Source organism: Mus pahari, chromosome 1, assembly GCF_900095145.1.
Source record: "Mus pahari chromosome 1, PAHARI_EIJ_v1.1, whole genome shotgun sequence".
Classification (NCBI taxonomy): domain Eukaryota; kingdom Metazoa; phylum Chordata; class Mammalia; order Rodentia; family Muridae; genus Mus; species Mus pahari.
Genome location: NC_034590.1, coordinates 69,904,011 through 69,923,236, shown reverse-complemented (window position 1 = coordinate 69,923,236; position 19,226 = coordinate 69,904,011). Strand labels below are relative to the sequence as shown.

At 44.0% G+C, this 19,226-nt stretch overlaps 1 protein-coding gene across 1 annotated transcript in view; it reads left to right on the top strand.

Moving 5' to 3' along the window:
• Positions 1-19,226, top strand: part of Uvrag (UV radiation resistance associated) — a 267,126-nt gene that overhangs the window by 47,881 nt on the left and 200,019 nt on the right. The window contains exon 5 of the mRNA XM_021197047.1: positions 10,529-10,603. Coding sequence (XP_021052706.1) covers positions 10,529-10,603 — 75 coding nt within the window. The remainder of the gene's footprint in view (positions 1-10,528; positions 10,604-19,226) is intronic.

Sequence of the window (19,226 nt, the reverse complement as noted above, 5' to 3'; positions counted from 1 at the left end):
GTGTGCATGTGTCTGTGTGTATGTGAGTGTGTAAGAGAGTGTGTGTGTGTGTGTGTGTGTGTGTGTGTGTGTGTGTATTTTCCTCAGTCCTTGTGCTTCTTTGGCCTCATTGGATATTCTCCCCTTGATTGTGGAAATGAAGTTGAAGCAAAGTCCTGACCATTAGACATCTCCCTTTCCTCCAGCAGGGTCAGTCATCTAGGAGTGGGAAGGAAGAGCTGCTCTTGCCTTGAGTCCAGAGATGACAGATGTGCCTTTTGTACTGGGCTCAGCGCTGCCTTTGTTGCAGTGTGATTGATATTCCCTACTCTTAAACTTTCCTGTCTGAGCTCAAAGGTCGCTCCATCATCCTTTCTAGTAGCCCCAGAATGTGTCAGAAGTCTGTCAGGACTGCACATGAAACAAAATGGATTTACTGTGCCATATAGAAGTTATTATGATTAATGGCTAGAGCAACTTCGCAAAGGTTGATATTTTTTGCCCTTCTTTTTTAATTGGGAAAATTGAAGCTTGAGAGAGTTTAAGAAAGTCCTTAAGACCACTTAGTAGGGTGAAGCTAAGAGTTGGGTTCAGATCTGTCTGACATAACTCCTCCTTGTGCAGTGCCACAGAGGCACGTCTGAGCAGGCACAGATGGCCCTCTGCTCCGTCTTGGCACTATTGTTACTACTGTTAAGAGTTACCCTAAGATGTCAGCGGTAGGTTGTTTATAAAATCCTAATGTTTTGGTCATATTTGTTTAGTATGTACATTCTGATACTTCTTTTGAAAGGAGCCATTTAAATTTGATTTTTTTTTTCAGATTGGAAAATCGCCACATTCAGAGTGTTTACCATACTTTCATTTTTATTTGATTATTTATTGATTACGATGATGATGATGTGCCTGAGATGAAACCCAGGGTCTTGTGCAAGCTGGAGCTTATCTACCACTAAGCTGCATGCCTAGTCCCACAATGGGTTGCTCAAACTTTCTAACTGATTAAACACCTGTCCCTCATGGGTCCCAGCCCCAGCAGATCATGATCTCTTTGTTCCTTTGAGTTAATCTCTTCAAGATGAACATATGAGGCTGTTGCCAGATCTTCACTTTGTGTCATTCTGTCGTGACCAGAACTGGGCCTTTAACATCAATCTTTCTTCCTTTGCCAACTTCTAGTCTCCTAAAATGGTTTCTTCTCTTTTTTGTTTGTGTTTTAGTGCTGGTCTTTCAGAAGTCCTCCTAGAGTATTAGGAACACACTGGGTGGCAGAGCACAGTGTGTTTTAAGCCAACCCCGAAAGTTATCATCAGCATGGGGAACCCAGCTTTGGCTGAGGCAGAGGCACAGCACAGGCTAGAGCCGTGGGCTCCTAGAGCAACAGGGAAAGAGAAAGCCAGGCGGATTGCCATGATGAGAATCAGGTTCATTGAGTGGTTTGTGCTTTCTACCAGTTCTTGATCTTAGTGGTAAGGACCCAGAGGGTCAGAAGGCGCCATTTTTAAATAGTTAGAAAGCATGAGGAAGAAGTATTCACAGCAGCCCCAGAGTCAGGGCGCGATGGCTTGAGATGAGTTGGGTTTTACCTTAGGCTTATTGAGGTGTCAAGTGCATACGATCAGTTCATCGGAGGCTCTGAGTGTAGCTAGGTGGTGCAGCATTTGCCCCATGTCTGAGCCCCGGCTCCATCCTCAGCACTGAACAGTATAGTAGAACAGTATAGTAGAACAGTGTACAGTTCAGTGAATCATGTAAGTCGAGTTGAATAACTACCACCATGGTGACTGAAGCTGCTGTGAGTGGTTAGCTGTGGGCCTTTTTGTTGATATATGTTGTCATTTCTTTTGGGTAAAGACCCAAGAATGCAATTGTCTGCTCTTAGGATAAGTGTGTGTGTGTGTGTGTGTGTGTGTGTGTGTGTGCGTGCCCGTGCATAGTGTTTATTTATATCTTTTGTTATTCTTTCCTAGGTTGTTTAAATTTTTAGTTACTGACTTGTAAAAGGCTAGTTTTTAGTTACTGACTTTTAATAAATTTTTAGTTACTTGTAGAAGGCTAGTGAGAGAGCTTAAAGCGGTTGTCCCACAGATGTGTAGATGAGATTTTGGATTTCAAGAACTTACTAAAACCCTGGTGTGCATGCTAGCATGCTAGCATGCTAGTGTGTGGGAGACAGAGACTACGAGCATCTCTTGAGCAAGCTGCTAGCCAGAGCAGCAAAAAGGCAAGTCCTGGATTCAGTAAGAGATCGTGCCTCAATATCTAAGGTAGAGAGTGCTAGAAAGATGATACTGAAATCAGGCTTGAGCTTCCAGGTTCACACACACACACACACACACACACACACACACACACACACACACGTATGTACTATGTAAAATATTCCTTATATATTGTACATATATTAGTTCTTTATAAAATATGTGTTTTCCAGATACTTTTTGCTGTCTTCATTTTCTATTTCTTTAAAAAAACTTTTTATTTATTTACTTTTTATGTATAAATATTTTGTTAGTATGCATGTATGTATACCATGTGTGCCTATTGGATTCCCTGGAACTGGGGTTATAGATGGTTGGGAGCCATTATGTGGGTGCTAGGTATTGGACTCAGGTCCTTTGTAGAGCAACAACCATTCTTAATCTCTGAGCCATCTCTCCAGCCTCCCCTTTTTAAAAAAAGATTTGTTTATTTTTATTTTATATTTATGAATGTTTTGCTGGTGTGTATATCTGTGTACCACATGCATGCAGTACCTGCAGAGGACAGAAGGGGGAGCTGGATCCCTCGGACTGGAGTTACAGATGGTAGGATCGGCCACATGGGTGCTAGGAATCAGATACAGGTCCTTTAGAACAGTAGCCTTTAATCACTGGGTAATCTCTTCAGGCCTGTAGGTCTGTTTGTCATTCCTTCCTTCCTTCCTTCTTTTTTTTTGAAACAGGGTGTCAGTATTTCGTATTCTGGAACTCACTATGTAGACCAGGCTGGCCTTGAACTCACAGAGTTTTCCTGCCTCTGCCTCCGGATGCTGGGCTAAAGGTGTGCACTGTCATACTGCCTCCTTTTTCATTTTTTTCCTTTCTTTTTTTCGCCTGAAGTCAGGGTTTCTCTGTGTACCCCTGGCTGTCCTGGAACTTTTATGTAGACCAGGCTGGCCTCGAACTCAGAGATCTGAGTGCTGCGATTAAAGTCCTACACTGCTCCTTTTTCCTTTCCTTAATAGTGGCATTTAAAGAACACATTTAAAAAAATGTTGATGAAGTCTGCAATATCAACTTTTAAGTTTTCATGCCTTTTATATATCATCCAATATACATGGCTTAGCCTAAGGCCACCAAAATTTGTTTTGTAAAAGTTTTTTTGGTTGAAGTTGTAGGTTTAATATTTGTCCATTTTTGTTATTATTTTGAAATTATCTATCTATCTATCTATCTATCTATCTATCTATCTATCTATCTATCTATCTATCTGAGACAGGGTTTCTCTGAGTTTTCCTGGCTGTCCTGAAACTTGTAGAGCAGGCTGGGCTTGAACTCACAGAGATCCCCCTGCCTCTGCCTTCTGAGAGCTAGGATAAAAGTCATGTGCCACTGCTGCCCAGCATTTTATTTCTATTTAAATTTTATGTACACTGGTATGCTTGACTGCCAGTGTGGGTGTGTGTATGTGAGTACAGATGCCCATAGAGGCCAGAAGAGTTTATGGAATCCTTTCCAACTTAGCTGGAATTACAGGTGGTGGTAAGCCACCTGACATGGGCACTGGGAACTGAACTCGAGGCCTCTGTGAGAGAAGCACTTGCTCTCAGCTGCTCAGCCATCTGTCCAGCCTCTGTGTTGTTATTTTTGACTTTTGCTTATTGAAACAAGGTCTCATGTATACTAGGGCGCTCTTGAGCTTGCTCTGTGTAGTTGAGGCTTGACTTGAACACCTGATCCTCCTGCCTCCAGCTCCCAGGCGCTGAGGTTACACGTGTGCGTCACTGTGCCTGGCTTGCAGGTATTCTTTCTGAGTTAACGTTTATAAAAATACAAAGGCCATTGTTCTGTAGATGAATGGATGATGGTTCTGCACTCTTATAAAGGCTGCCTACCATGTCTCCATTGAACCTTTGGGTCTCATGTTGTTTTCCTTCCTATAATTGCACTGTAAGTCATCCACAGTGGTGGATCACATTACAGCACGTTCACATGCGCACACCTTCCTTTTTGCACTGTTTTTATCACCCCTCCTCAGTTGCCCTTTCATTCCCCTTCACCCCTCTTGTGGGTTCCCTTTCCTATAAGCAGATCTCCCGTGACCCACGTGCATTCTCTTACTTTTTCTTTGACATTGTTGTTGAACATCAATTGTGTGAATCTTGTTTCTGGACTCTGACTCATTGATGTGTGTGTCTGTCTTGACTACGGTAGTTTTATAGTATGCCCTGGGCTTAGGTCCCCTGGTCCCTTGGTTTTGGTTCTAAACTATCAGTCAAAGCTATCAGTCAAAACATTAGCATTATAAAAATAAAAGCAACTGAAATTATTTTGGCTATTGTAAGTTTTTTTTTCTTCTATAGATTTTTTTTATGGTATTTTAGTAGGAATTGAATCAAAGCAAGTGTGGGGACTATTGAGTCTTTTGTTCTGTAGGCATTATATATCTGTTCATTTATGAAAAGCTTCTTCATTCACTAGGATTTTGTAGTTTTTAGCCTACAGGTCTCACATACTAGATTTCTGCCTCTAAATTCCCATCTTTTTGTGCCAATCTAAATCGATGCTGTTTTAGAGGTGGCTCCATCAGTAAGGTCCTTGTTGCACAGTCGTGAGGACCTGAATAGACTCTGCAGACCTATGTGAAAGCCGCACCTATAGTGCCGATCTGTAAGCCAGCACTGGGATGCTGAGGCAAGGATCCCTGGAATTGACTGGTCGGTCAGCCCACCCCGTATGAACAGGCGAGCTCTGGGTCTTGTGAGAGACCCTGCCTCAGAACATCAGGTAGAGAAAGACAGAGGAAGACATCTGATGTTGACCTCTGGCCTGCATACACTTGCATGCTCATTTGCAGATACACACTGCGAGACAGTCAGGAACCAAAGGAAGACGAATAGGAAATGTCCCCCTCCCCAAACCTCAAAACCAAGTCCTAGTGGCTCTCTTCCTTTAGCAGGCTCCATTTTGTTAAGGTTCCCCAGCCTTTCCTATTAGCCTCATCATCGGGGGATCAAGTGTTCAAGTACCTAAGCCAATGAGAGGATCATTTCACTTTTTTTTTTTTTTTTCCCCGAGACGGGGTTTCTCTGTATAGCCCTGGCTGTCCTGGAACTCACTCTGTGGACCAGGCTGGCCTCGAACTCAGAAATCTGCCTGCCTCTGCCTCCCCTCATTTCACTTTTAAACATCCATTTTTTTTTTTTTCAGAAATACCCATTTTATTAGTGTGCTGATATTATCTACTCCCAAATTATATACAGTTCACAGACATAACATTATCAAATTCCAAATAGTTTCATTCCTTGCTATTTTACCTCAGAAAAATCTCAGACAAAGCAATTTCCTATTTTTGTACCTATTATCCTGGGTCATGTGTCTGCCCTATTCATTTCTTTTTTTTTGTTTTTGTTTTTTTATTATTATTATTTTCTTTATTTACATTTCAAATGCTATCCCGAAAGTTCCCTATACCCCCTCCCCCCACCCCTGCTCCCCTACCCGCCCACTCCCACTACTTGGCCCAGGCCTTCCCTTGTGCTGGGTCATATAAAGTTTGCAAGACCAAGGGGCCTCTATTCCCAGTGATGGCCGATTAGGCCATCTTCTGCTACATATGCAGCTAGAGACTCGAGCTCAGGGGGTACTGGTTAGTTCATATTGTTGTTCCACCTACAGGGTTGCAGCCCCCTTCAGGTCCTTGGGTACTTTCTCTAGCTCCTCCATTGGGGACCCTGTGTTCCATCCAATAGCTGGCTGTGAGCATCCACTTCAGTGTTAAACATCCATCTTAAATGTACTTCTTTATATCTTTTGGTGGGGTCTTATTTAATTGCTACTTCCCTTCAGTACATTGTTCAATTAAAATTAACGAGGGGCAAATCCTTGTTTTTCTTTCTTTTCCTGCCTTATCTTGGGGGGAAACATTCAGCTTTGGCTATTAAGTATAATATTATCAGATTATTCAGCCTTTCAGTATTAAGTATAATATCAGATTATTTAGCCTTTTACTATTAAGTATATTATTACCAGGTAAAAGAAGTTTCTTCTTGCTGTTAATGTACCAAGCAGTTCTAGCCTTAAGTGATGTTGACGTTATTACTTTGGGTTGAATTCTGATACAAACCCTACTTAGTTACAATGCATTCTTCTTCATGTATATTTAAAGTTTTATATCATACACATGTTGGGCTTTTCTATACTGACAGATTTGATTTGTTAATATTTTGTTAAAGAAAACAATACCTCATTCCTGAGAGTTACTTGACCTTTTCTTAACAATGTACGTGTTCGCTGGTCTGGTGCAGGTCAGGCTGGTCTCATATGGGCTACGGCGTGTCTGCTTCTGGTTTTTGGAGGAGTTGTTATAGATGTTTTACTGTTCTGCAAATGTTTGACAGAATTTTTCAATGGGACCGTCTGGGTGTTAAGATTTCTTTGTGGCGAGTTTTGAAGTGGGACTTACTGTCTCCAATGTAGGGCTTCCTCCGTGAGTGCTGATGGATTGATTTTCTTTGAAAGCTGTCTGTTTCATCTGAGGCTTTACGTACATTGGTATAGGGATATCCACATCCATCGCTAATCCTTCGGCTGTGGGTAGGTCTACAGCGAGCCTGCCTGCTGTGTTCTGTGCATGGTGTTTTCTATCTTCTTCCTCTCCTGACCCTTCACTAGTGATGGAACAGTTTACTAACCTTAAGATAGTGTGTGAGTGCATTGATTATCTTTATTGTTTCAGACTCATCAATCTGTTTTCATCTTAGCATGGTTACTATTTTGTTTGCTGTGGATTTTCCTGGTTATTCTTTTTTTAGTTCTTAGAGAAAACAGAATTCCTGATTTGAGAACTTACTTCTATCTTCAGAATAAGCATTTAGTAAATTTTTTTAAAGCATTGCTTTAGGCACAGTCCAGAAATTTCCCCTTGTGTTTTTACTTAGTTCCAAATATTTTCAAATGTATCTTTATTCTTTGAGCATAAGAGTATGCTATTAACTTTTAAATATTTGTGGGTTTTCTGGATATCTTCCTATGGTTGATATCTACTTTAATTCTATTGAGTTTAGGGAAAGTCATTTCTATGGTTTCATTGCTTTGAACTGTCTTTCTTAAGGTTCATTTTATGGCCCCAGATAGTCAATGTGCAGTGGTAAATGCTCCATGAGTGTGTCGTGTAAAATCTGCTGTCAGCAAATAGAATTCTTCATTCATAGTTTAGATGATGTTGGTCCCAAGTAAATCTGGAAGAATGAGTTAGAGTCAACCAGAGAAGAGAAGTTGAGAGTGGGCCCAGAAGTTGATTTCTTCATTTTGAGCTGAGAAAATCAGAAGAAGTGGGGGAATTTGAAGCATTTGTTGATAGTGTTGGCACAGGGCATGCAGCACCCTGACATGTGATGGCTGAGCCCTCATGTTTGGAGCTGAGTGGGTGAAGCCTGGTGGCTGTATCCTCTTCTTCTGGATTTACACGCACACAATGCTCAGGGCCTCTCTTCAGTGCTGTGAGGAACAGAAGCTCAGAGACAGTGAGTGATTTATAAAGATATGGGAGCAGCCTTGAGGATAGATTATTAATTATAAGTTATTAATAAACACAGTTCTTGTCTATTTTTTCATGTGATCGTCCCAGCACAGCTGAGTCAATTAAAGAGGATGAATGAGACACACATTTCTCTCCATGATCTAAGAGCTCTGTGTTTTATAATGTGTGCTCTGTCCTATAGTCTGTTTTATTCAGTGTATTTTTCTTTTCTTTTCTTTTTTCTTTTTTACATTTCAATTTTTTTCTTTAAAAGGAGTGAGTTGTGTATAGGAGGGTTAAATGCTTTATAGATAAGAAAAAAAAACTGTTCTAGAACCAACTTATTCATCATCTTCATCTTTGTCTTCCACTTTTCCCTCCTCTTCCTCATCCTCTTCCTCTTCATCCTCCTAATCATCTTCCTCTTCTTATTTTGCTTTTTTCAGGCTTGACCCCCCCCCCCCTTTTCGCTGCATCAGGTTTTCCTTTAGCTCTGTAGGCAGCAATATCCTTCTCGTACTTCTCCTTCAGCTTGGCAGCCTTCTTCTCTAGGGCTGCTTGTCATCCGCTGCAGTGTTGTTCCACATCTCTCCTAGTTTCTTTGCAACATCACCAATGGATAAGCCAGGATGCTCTCCTTTGATTTTGGGGCGATACTCAGAACAGAACAAGAAGAAGGCTGAAGGAGGCCTCTTGGGTGCATTGGGGTCCTTGAACTTCTTTTTGGTCTCCCCTTTGGGGGGGATGTAGGTTTTCATTTCTCTTTCATAACGAGCCTTGTCAGCCTTTGCCATATCTTCTAATTACCCCTTTTCTTTAGCAGACATGGTCTTCCACCTCTCTGAGCACTTCTTGGAGAACTCTGAGAAGTTGACAGAAGCATCCGTGTGCTTCTTCTTGTGCTCCTCCAGGCAGGTTTGCACAAAGAATGCATATGAGGACATTTTGCCTCTTGGCTTCTTAGGATCTCCTTTCCCCATGTTTAGTTGATTTTCTTCTCCAAGGTAGAGTCGCCCAGTGCCTGTCTGCCAGTGTATTTTTTATTAGTCAAAAACAGAGAGATTGCGCTGAGATTTATATTTCCTGATCTCTAATACATCAGTAGACAGGTGGGTTTTTGGTCTCACTTCTCCAGACAGTTTCCCATGCAGCTATGACCTTCTGTCTTTTGGACACTCTTTAGAGCAGGGCTTCTCCACCTCACTGAGGTGGGAACGAATTAAAGGGTGTGCCGCTGCAGGCGATTGGCTGCGGGGTTGGAAGCATGCTGGGCATCTGGCTGCAAAGACTGGCTGCCTTTGATGTTGCCCCAGACCTGGGCCAGACCTGGGCTGTTAGCTTTTTAGCTCATATCTAATTTTTCAGTAAACTAATTCAGTGGCCAGCTTTGCATAACTCTTTGGAAATCTGACTTTATGTAGAAGTATTTCTCTCCATACTTTCTCTCCCCTTTCTTTAGTGACATTCATATTCTTCTTTCAATTTAAAAAGTAATAGTTGTTTTTGGGCCAGTGAGATCACTTCCCAGTTACAGTTGGTAACATTTTGATGAGCATAATTTTAGTCTTCTCTCTTCAGGTACAAATATTTCTAAAGTTTCAGACCCATCTAATCTTGAAACAGGTTTTTGAAACATTTTGCCTGTGAAGCAGAAAACTTCTTGCTTGACCTACAGTGGTCAGTACACATTAGTGATTACAGAACCTCTTTGCTGTTGCTGTGTTTGGCTCAGTAAGCAACCAGGTAAACGGGAAGTGTGTGGATCATGAAAGGAGGGCGGTAGAGGCCGGTGCTCACGGGGCTGTCTGCTGGTGGATGGCTCTGGCTGTTCCTGCTCTTGGTGAGGCTTTCCTCACGGGAAGCCCAAGTTTTCACCCTTTTGTAACTCTTCACTTGAAATCTTCATTTCAAAAGCAGGGCCTTTTTTTTGACCACAATTCTTTCTGATGAAAGAAGTAAATTTGGGTGTTCATTTCATAGTTGAGTACTATTTTAGATCTCAGTTCTTGTTTCCTTCCCCTACCCCCATGTGTTTTTCGAGAAGCATGGGCTGGTCTAAACTTACGATCTTTCTGCCTTTGCTCGCCTCCCACAGAGTAAGGATTACAGGTCTGTGCCACCGTGTCTCACTACTTCTTTAATCTATTTTTTTTTAAAAGATTTATTTTTATTTTATGTGTGTGGGTGTTTTGACTGTTGTGAGTCTGTACACTGTGTGTGCACTGTGCTCCTGGAGGGCAGAGGAGGTTGGGTTCTCTGGGACGATCGCTATAGCCAGTCACCTTGCATGGGTCTGGTAATGGAATCCTGATACTCTAGAAGAGCAGCCAGTGCCCTTAAGCCTGGAACCATCTCCAGTCCCTGTTCTTTAATCCTTCCATGTTGTATTCTTCCGACCGGGTCAGCACAGGGCAGTTGATCTCAAAAAGACCAGAAAGTAGAAGCTAATCTGACATCACAATTTTAAAGCATTAGTAGAGTTTTTTTTTTTTTTTTTTTTTTTTTTTTTTTTTTTTTTTTTTTTTTTTTTAATTTTTAAGTAGTTTGCCACTGTCCCCTGTCCTTCAGACATAACTGTCCCATCACAAGTTAACAATGTTGGTGACAATCACTAATGGCTCCAGTAGCCTCACGTGGTGTTTGTGAGGTTTTTGACTAAAGCTGGATGGACTGTCCCCTCTGTCACTCACTGGCCTTTGGGACCTGATTTCTTTGCTGCCCCTTTGTTTAGATAGAGCCAGCCTGTTCCTTGGCATGGAAGTTTCAGCTGTCATGCCCTGACATCTGGAATAAGATCAACTAATGTTATGCTTTCCTCCTTTCTCAGATCCATGCCCGCAACCAGAATGAAATCATTTTTGGGCTGAATGATGGCTACTACGGTGCTCCCTGTGAACACAAGGTAAGAGGGCTCTCCAAGTGTTCTGAGTTTTGGTTAGTGCAAGGGCCATGCACCCGGGAAGCTGGACTCCCAAGAAGAGCTGAACAGACAGAATGGTGTTGTAAGTGTCCCTGTGAGCCTGCTGTTCGGGGTGGTATGGAGGAATGCCTTCCACTGTGAGAACAAGTTTTGCAGGACACACAAGCACTCTGAGAAGTCAGTTCTAAATCCTGATCCTGTTTTCTCAAAGGGAAAGGTGAGCTAGCTGATTTCTGAATAATTCCTTGGGGATTAAGAGAGTGGTGAGCTGGGCGTGGTGGCATAGGCTTGCAGAAGGCTGTGTGTAGCAAGAGGATTACAAGGTCAGATCCTGCCCAGGTTCAGAGTGAGTTCAAGGCCTGCCTAGGAAGCCATGTTAGGGCCTGTCTAAGGATGAAAAAAGGCTGGGTGTGTTGCTCAGCAGTGGGGCTTTACCACCATGCTGGAAGCCCAGGTCTCAATCTTCAGTCCTGTCCTCCCCCAAAATAGGCAAGGTGACTTTTGTCTAAATGGAAGTGTTCAGTTGTGTTTATCATTCTCAGTAAACCTAAGCAACCTAAATTATGCCGGACATAGTTGCACATGCTATTAATCCCAGCGAGTGGGAAGCAGAGGCAGGTGCATCCTTGTGAGTCTGAGGCCAGCCTGGTCTACATAGAGAGTTCCACATCAGCTTGATGTGTGCAGTGAGATCCTGCCTCAAAAGAGAGAAAGAAAGGAACTGAAATTGAAGCTATTTTGTAGCCATTGCTGTCTCTGTATCTAAAAGTGAAGAGAGGAAGGCGAGGCAGAGCCTGTTTGTTCTTATCCGGGACCTTTGTGAGCATCCCTGTGGCGGGGACCTGTGGCGGGGACTCTGCATCTGCCTCATATTTACACTCACCACAAACCACTGTGGTGGTGGCTTTGTTCTCGTCTCTCAGTGCTGGTGGGAACTGACTGGGAGGATGCACTCCATAGGGTCTAGAGAGCGCCCAAGCTGAGGTGTTAGTGCCGAGGCTGCTTTCCCCACTCTGACAACCTTTACCAAAACCCAAACCAAAACAACCAACCAAACCAAAACAGTCCTCTCCCACCTTTTGTAAAGTCTTCATATTGCTTTTGCTCAGAAACCCTGTTGTTCATAATCTCTGCTGTGTGAATGCCACACTCGGATACCCTGTCTGTCATTCCTGAGTGCCTGCCCAGGGTTGGCTCCTGTGTTCAGTGCTGAGAGCACAGTGGTGAAGGAGGGCTGGGTGCAGGCACACCCCTCTCTTCTAGCTGTCTGGCTAAGACAGGAGGATGGCCTGCCCTGGTCCCAGGAGGGGATTTGGTTGCTAACATTATAATCCAGGTTCTGAATAGAAGGCAGTATGTGAAAGGAGTGGGTGCTGAATGGAGAGAGCTTTCCAGGAGAGGAGGCTGAGCTTGAAAGGCCACTGAGTAGAAAGGGTACACGGTGAGTCTGAGGGAACAGAAGGGAGGTGAGGGTAGCCCTAGGCCAGCCCATGGGGAGTTTCGAGATTTCATCCTCAGGACAGAGGCATGTGCTCTAACCAGATTTACACAATGGTTTAGCTTTTCTTTATTTTGAAGAGCAAGAGTGACTGGAGAGACAGTGAGAAGGACCTTGCAGTGCCATGGGCAAGAGATGACAGTTTGGAATGGGCCATAGCAGGGTAGGGAAGACAGATGACATCCAGGCCCAGGCACATGCTAGGCAAGCTCTTTACCACTGAGTCACATACCCAGCTCAGAAGACGACAGAGTTGGGGGTTTAGGAGAGAAAATCACTAGGATCTCTTGTGGTTTGCTTTTGAGATAAAAGGAAATAAAGATGTCAAGGGTGACTTTGGATTTCTGGCTTGAAGTAACTGGATAGATGAAAGGTGATAGCCACAGGAAGCTTAGTGACATGGAGGGGTGGGCGGGAAGGAAAAGCACAGATCCTGAAGTAAGATGGCCACAGGCATGGGCAGTGTCTTTAAACCCCCGTGTTGACGGCAAGTAGCCGTTGGGATCCCTGAACCTGGAGAAAACTGAACTATAAATGTGGGGCGATGACAAAGCCACAAAGTCATGTGTGACACAGGCTGGCAACAGGTAGTGCAGTAGAGAAGGACTGAGTAGCCCTGGCTGGAGGAGAAGCCCAGGCTGGAGGAGAAGCCCAGGCTGGAGGAGGAGCGGGCAGTGGAGTGACCAAGAAGCAGTGTCCATGGCTAAGGGAAGAGCGCGTGCTGCTGGGTCTGGGGCCCAGTGTCTCTGCTTTCTTCCCTCCCATCTCGGTAAACTGTGGGCTTGGCTGGTTCTGTTGCTTTGTTTTTTAAGGAGATGCAGTGGTCAAGTAAACCAAGGACAGAAAAATTGTGTTTTGTGCTTCAGCAAGCAGATTTATGCTAGGTGGTGTCTTTAGAACTTCCTACTCCAGAAGTCTCCCCTTCATGTCCCAACTTCATCTTCTGAGTCCCTGGAGTCCTTGCACATCTTCCAGGTCTCCTCTGCCAGATGTGCTGCTCTGTCCAGCTGCCTGTCCTTCTTCCCTCTGTAAGCTTTGTGGGGTCAGACTGACATGAGCAATGCTGACCTTCCCCCCCCCCCCCAACTCCCTGCCACAATGCTTGGGACATGGTTTTTACTTAGTAAAAACATTTGAGATTAAGTCAGAGACTTGTGAGGCTGCCATTGCTGGGCTGTTTGCCATTGCCAAGGCTGGCTGTCCTGGTGTGGGAGGGAGGGAGGGTGACTCACCCTGCAGCTGGTCCCTGACTCTACATCTGGTAGAGTCTTGCAGTCAGAGGCAATGGTAGCATTCAGAGCCAGTGTCTACCAAGCGTTCTGTGGTACCCACTGCTGTAGTTAAACCCTCAAGAACCCCATGGCTAGAGACTCACAGTTGGTGAGGGTTGGGGTAAGCACCAGTACCCGGCTTCTCTTTCTGCTTGTGAGTTTTGAACAAGTTTAGACAAGATGGGTAACAGGAAAATGGAGTTCAGATAAAACTGACTGGCAAATGTTGCTTAACTTTGACTAAAAGCTTGCCATGACTCTTGACCTGATCCTCTTCCCTCCAAAATAACAGAACAAATGGAAATGAAGTCGTCCCGTTATCGCAAAGCCTGGTCCTCCGAGCCGGGCAGTGTTGTGTGTGCATGTAGACAGTTCCCCATGGTGTAGCATCTGGGAGGAGCCTTCAGAGCTCATGGATAAACTACCTAGAGCTGCAGAGGAGGAGAAAGCTACAGCCCAGAGGGATTGAGAGGTTCTTTCAAGATGGGCACTGGGAAATTTACCTCCTTTGTGGAAGCTTGGGAACGTGGAATGAACAGTTAACCCTAACAGTAGTAGCAGTAACTAATATTTAGTGAGCGCTTAATAACTACTATTTAGTGAGTACCTGATTCACTACCAGGCAGCAAACACTTTCCATCTTTACTGTGTTTTAACTCCACAGTTGTTCATCTATAGAAGAGAAACTGGTACAGAGAGATTTAGTAACTTTCCTAAGATTGCACAGCAGGCAAATAGCAGAGCTGGGATTCAGAACTAGATGCTTAGGAAATGTTTATTGAGTATGTGCTTGTTATGTGTATTACATTTTATTCCGTAGTCCTCCAGTTAATTAGCTTTGTCAGTTTAGAATTCTTTAGCAACTTTCAAAGGAGCACTTGCAATATCAGCTGAAGCTTAAAAGCATTGTCCGAAAAGATTTATCTGTATTACTTGTGATCATGTGTCTGTGTGTATGGTTACAGGTGCCTACAGAGACTGTGTGTGTGTGTGTGTATGTGTGTAAGTGTACATGCACAGGTCCCTACAGAAGATATGTGTGCCAGGGCAGGAGCCTGCAGAGAGTGGCTGTGCCATGGCTCCCTGGAGCCAGAGTTGCAGGTGATGTGAGCTGTGTGCTGGAGGTGCTGGACACTGAACTCTGGTCTTCAGCAAGAGCAGTGCTGAGTGATTGCTTTTAACCACCAGCCCATTTCCTCAGCCCCAGAAGGTGCGGTTTCAATCTTTTTTTTTTTTTTTTTTTTAAAGCCATAGACAATCTTTGTGACTATTGGTGAATATATTAAGACTGTCTCTGGGCTGGAGAGATAGCTCAGCAGTTTAGAGTATTGGCTGCTCTTCCAGAGGTCCTGAGTTCAATTCCCAGCAATCACATGTTGGCTTACTGCCATCTATAATGGTATCTGATGCCCTCTTCTGTCATGCAGGCATACATGCAGAGCACTCATATACATAAATACATCTTTAATAAAAAATCTAGATTAAAATAAATAGGGCTGGAGAGATGGCTCAGTGGTTAACAGCACTAACTACTCTTCCAAAGGTCCTGAGTTCAAATCCCAGCAACCACATGGTGGTTTACAACCATCTGTAATGAGATCTGACTCCCTCTTCTGGTGTGTCTGAAGACAGCTACAGTATACTTAGATATAATAAAAAATAAATCTTTAAAGAAAGTCTATACCAAACAAAAAGCAAATCAAAGAAATGTAGAGACTTACCTAAAGCCATCAAACACAATAATGAACATTCTGGCACAGGAATTGAAGTATAGGGAAGTGGCTGAGCAAGTGCTCTAGGCTGAGATAAAGACAAAAGGGTGTGGAAAAGAAACTTCAGAACTTTAGAATAAATTTGAAGGGGGAAACTTGAAGCTACCAGGGAGAAGAGCTTTCCTTACTAATGAGAGTAAAAATGGACCCTCATCACGTGCAGCAGGTGCCAGAAGTCTGAACTGGAAAGTGCTGGCTGTCACCCACTAGTGAGCAGTCTTGCCTCTAGCACTGTTTCAGGCAAAAGGGCAGAACAGCTACATTTAATTTCTAAGCACTGAGCTTTTCTGCTCACAGACATTTTACCAACAGGGAATGACCTGAAAGGGGTGATGTGTGATGTAAGAGAGCATGAAGTATGTAAATGGTCCAGACAGAAGGGATTTAACTGCTGACTGTATGATAAAAGACAAAAACAAGTACGTGATAAACTAGTACTTTTTGGCTGCTATGATGAGATATCTGAGAAGAGAGATTGAAGAGAGGCAGGTTTCTTTTAGCTCACAGTTTGAAGGGATACAGTTGATCAGGACAGGAAGGCGAGGCTGCAGGAACAGGATGCATCAGACATTGTATCCACTGTCAGAAAGTAGAGAGAGCAAGTGCTGGCCCTAAGCTAGCTTTCTACTTTGTTCCTATTTATTCACATGAAGAGCCCAGCCCACCTGATGTTACCTTGCTCCTGGACACCTCACCTCTCATTTCAGCACTCATTGTATCTCTTTAATGGTGCTAATCTCTTCAACATTTCAAGCTGCTTTCACTGAACTCTTCTCGCTTCCAACTGTAAATCTGATGAGGCTGTTCCTCAGACTGCATACTTTCTGCTCCGTGAACCTGACTGAGAGCAGTGAGCAGAATCCACACCATACATACTCTGGTCCTGATGGGGTCCATTTTGTGAGTATCGTCCCCAATGACCATGCTTCTTTTGGGTTTCTACACTCCCACCAGAATAGCCCATTAAGTTATTTTAGCATTGTAGAGTTTCTTTCATCCATAGCTCCAAACTCTTCTACATCCTACCCATAACCCAGTTCCAAAGGCCCCCGAAAGCCAAGCTATCAGGTGGTCACGCAGCAGCCTCTCTCCCGGTACCCTTCCATACTGGCCTGCCTACATTTCCTGTTGCTGTGACAGCACCTGGCAGAAAGCAACTCTAGGAGGGAGCAGGTACTTGGTATAGTTTGCGGAGATTCACTCCATCATGGAGGGGAGGGCATGTCGGCAGCACAGTGAGGTGATGAGTCAGGAGGCAGAGAGAGGTGGATGTAAGTGTGAGAAGCTCAGCTTGCGTACACTTCCCCCCTTTTGTTATCTAGTCTGAGACCTCAGCCCTTGAAGTGGTGCTGCCCACAATGGACAGTCGATATTTTCATCCTCAGCTAAGTCTCTGGAAACACTGTCACAGGCAAGTCCAGTCAAGTGACGGTGATTAATCCCACAGTGAGTTTATGTGTTATAAGAGATCAAATCAGGTGGTGGCGGTGCACTTGGGAGGCAGAGGCAGGAGCATCTCTGAGTTCGAGGCCAGCCTTGTCTAGAGCAAGTTCCAGGACAGCCAGGGCTGCACAGAGAAACGGTGTCTCACAAAACAACCAAACAAAATCAAACTAGACTATTGTTACTCAGAATGTGGCCTTCCCACTCTGGCCAGTCTGCCTTCAGTTTGTGGGCATGCTGAGGAGAAGCTTTTATAAAATTTGGACATCATTGTGACATTTTAAGGGATGCTCTTTGAAAGTGTCAGAGCTCAGAGGCTGGAATAAAGCACGTCAGCAATTGCTGTTCCCTAGAGGGGTTGAAATGTCCCAGAGGTGATGTGTGGTATTGATTGAGATTGTCAGTCTGTTTGACAGGAGGCTACAGATACTAAACAGCTGTAGGATTTAGTAGAAAAACTTGAATTCTAGTCAGTCATGGTGGTAAATAGAGGCAAGGAGATTAAGAAGCAGTTCAGAGTTAGCCTCTGTTACATAGAAAGTTTGAGGCCAGCCTGAGCTACATGGCACTCCATCTCAAAACAAAAAAAATAAACCAAACCTACGTGTACATGTTCAGAATTAAAGAATACCTGATAGTTGCTAGAGGTTTCTAATTAGCGAAGGGAAACAGAGGGCTGGAAAGGTAGTTGTGAGTGACAGTGAGACGTTTAAACTCAAAGGTTACAGGTCTTTGAGAACGGCACATTTCTAAGAACATGAATTCTGGACCAGAGTTTCTAGGGTCCTGGTGCAGCCTTTTCTGTCTGCCACAGCATTGTCCAGTCTGCCTTCCAGCATGGTGTGCACAGCTCACTGTGTGTGTGTGTGTGTGTGTGTGTGTGTGTGTGTGTGTGTGTGTAGTCTTTGAAAAGCACACACCAGGACTTGTGATCCGGTGTTCAATCCCTTGCTTAATCTTCTGCTGGCATTATTGAGGACTACTTTATTCTAATTAACTTTGTGTAATATATATATATATATTTTTTTTTTTTTGGTTTTTCGAGACAGGGTTTCTCTGCATAGCCCTGGCTGTCCTGGAACCCACTTCGTAGACCAGGCTGGCCTCGAACTCAGAAATTTGCCTGCCTCTTCCTCCTGAGTGCTGGGATTAAAGGTGTGACCCACCTCATCCGGCTATAAAATTTCATATTAATTTTATGTAATACAATTTCATTTACTTGGCAAGTATGTCTTTGAGTATGTGATTGAAATCTTTACCTACTCTCCCCTCCAACCCTCTGTTCACTACCCCAGCATTAAGCACCTACTGCATACCTATTCAACTAAGTATGGTGGGACTAAAGAATGTAAAATACAGATGAACAGTCATTGTGTGTGTGTGTGTGTGTGTGTGTGTGTGTGTAAGAGGAAAGGCAATTATGTATGTATTCCAGATCATGGTCTTCACTGAATTGATTAAAAAGTTACCTTGGACGGTGAGTTGCATGGGTTCTGCAATGATGTAGGTGAACTTTGAACAAATGTTGGAGACCCCAGAGACTCTGGTAGCTGGGGGGCTGTGCCTGGGGGAATGGTTACTGGATGGGGTCGGGAGGGTGGGAGATAGAATCGGCTTTGCAGTTTGCTTGCAGCCTTTCAGATGTACATCCAGGACATTGCCTATAATGTGTGCAGGTCGGCTCCCCTGACCTGGGTATCTTTTTGGCATCCGCTCTTCTGGGAGGCTGCTGGCTGCCATCTTTGCTAACTGGGAAGCCAATGAGAAACACCCACATCAGAGTCAGACTGCTCTGGATTTCATCTTGAGCTGACTGCTGCTTACCGAGGAGAGTCCGGGAAAACTGGCTCTCTTTTCTCATCCCTAATTGCAGGAAACCAACCGTACTTCAGCCCTCAGCTGGCTGGGGTTAAATTACACACGATAGTAGTGTGGATGAGGAGACTGGCATGTGTGTAGAGTTCAGCAACCCATGGGAATGGTGCTCACTAGGATCTGAACCCCATGGTGAGTGTGCACACCTTGAGTGTTCACCACTGTACTGGCACAGTGCTCCCAGCCCAGGCCTGCCATGCTGGTCAGTGAATGCAGGTGGAACGGCTTTGTTTGGGACTGTCATAGTTTGGGAATTTTGAGAGGGAGGTATCTCCTTCAGCATAACTCCCCTGATCTTAACCTTGTGGTATTTAGTTTCATACAACTTACCCTGGTGGGACACTTAAATTATCTGGCCTCGATAGATTGTAAAAAATTTGGACTGCAGAATTTTCTTTTCACGCCAAAAACTGCAAAAGCAATATCTAAAGGGATCCAGTAGGTGGCACTGCTTTCTCACTTTAGTGAAAAGAAAATTGGACCAGGAATGGAATTCAAGTCAAAAAGATCAACATTTTTCAAATGAAAGAAACCGATTGAAATCGCAACTTGCTGAGTTTCACACATGTAATCACGTAAATGGTCATCTCGAGTAGATGGTGAGGCTGACATTGGCTGAGGGAACGAGGGGCGAGAGCAAGCTTCCCATCTGTTTTGAATCCTGGTCCTACACCTCTGAAATGTAGGCGCTCTGACTTACAGTCCAGCTTTGGTCTCGGACAGTGCTTATTAACCAATCACTTAGC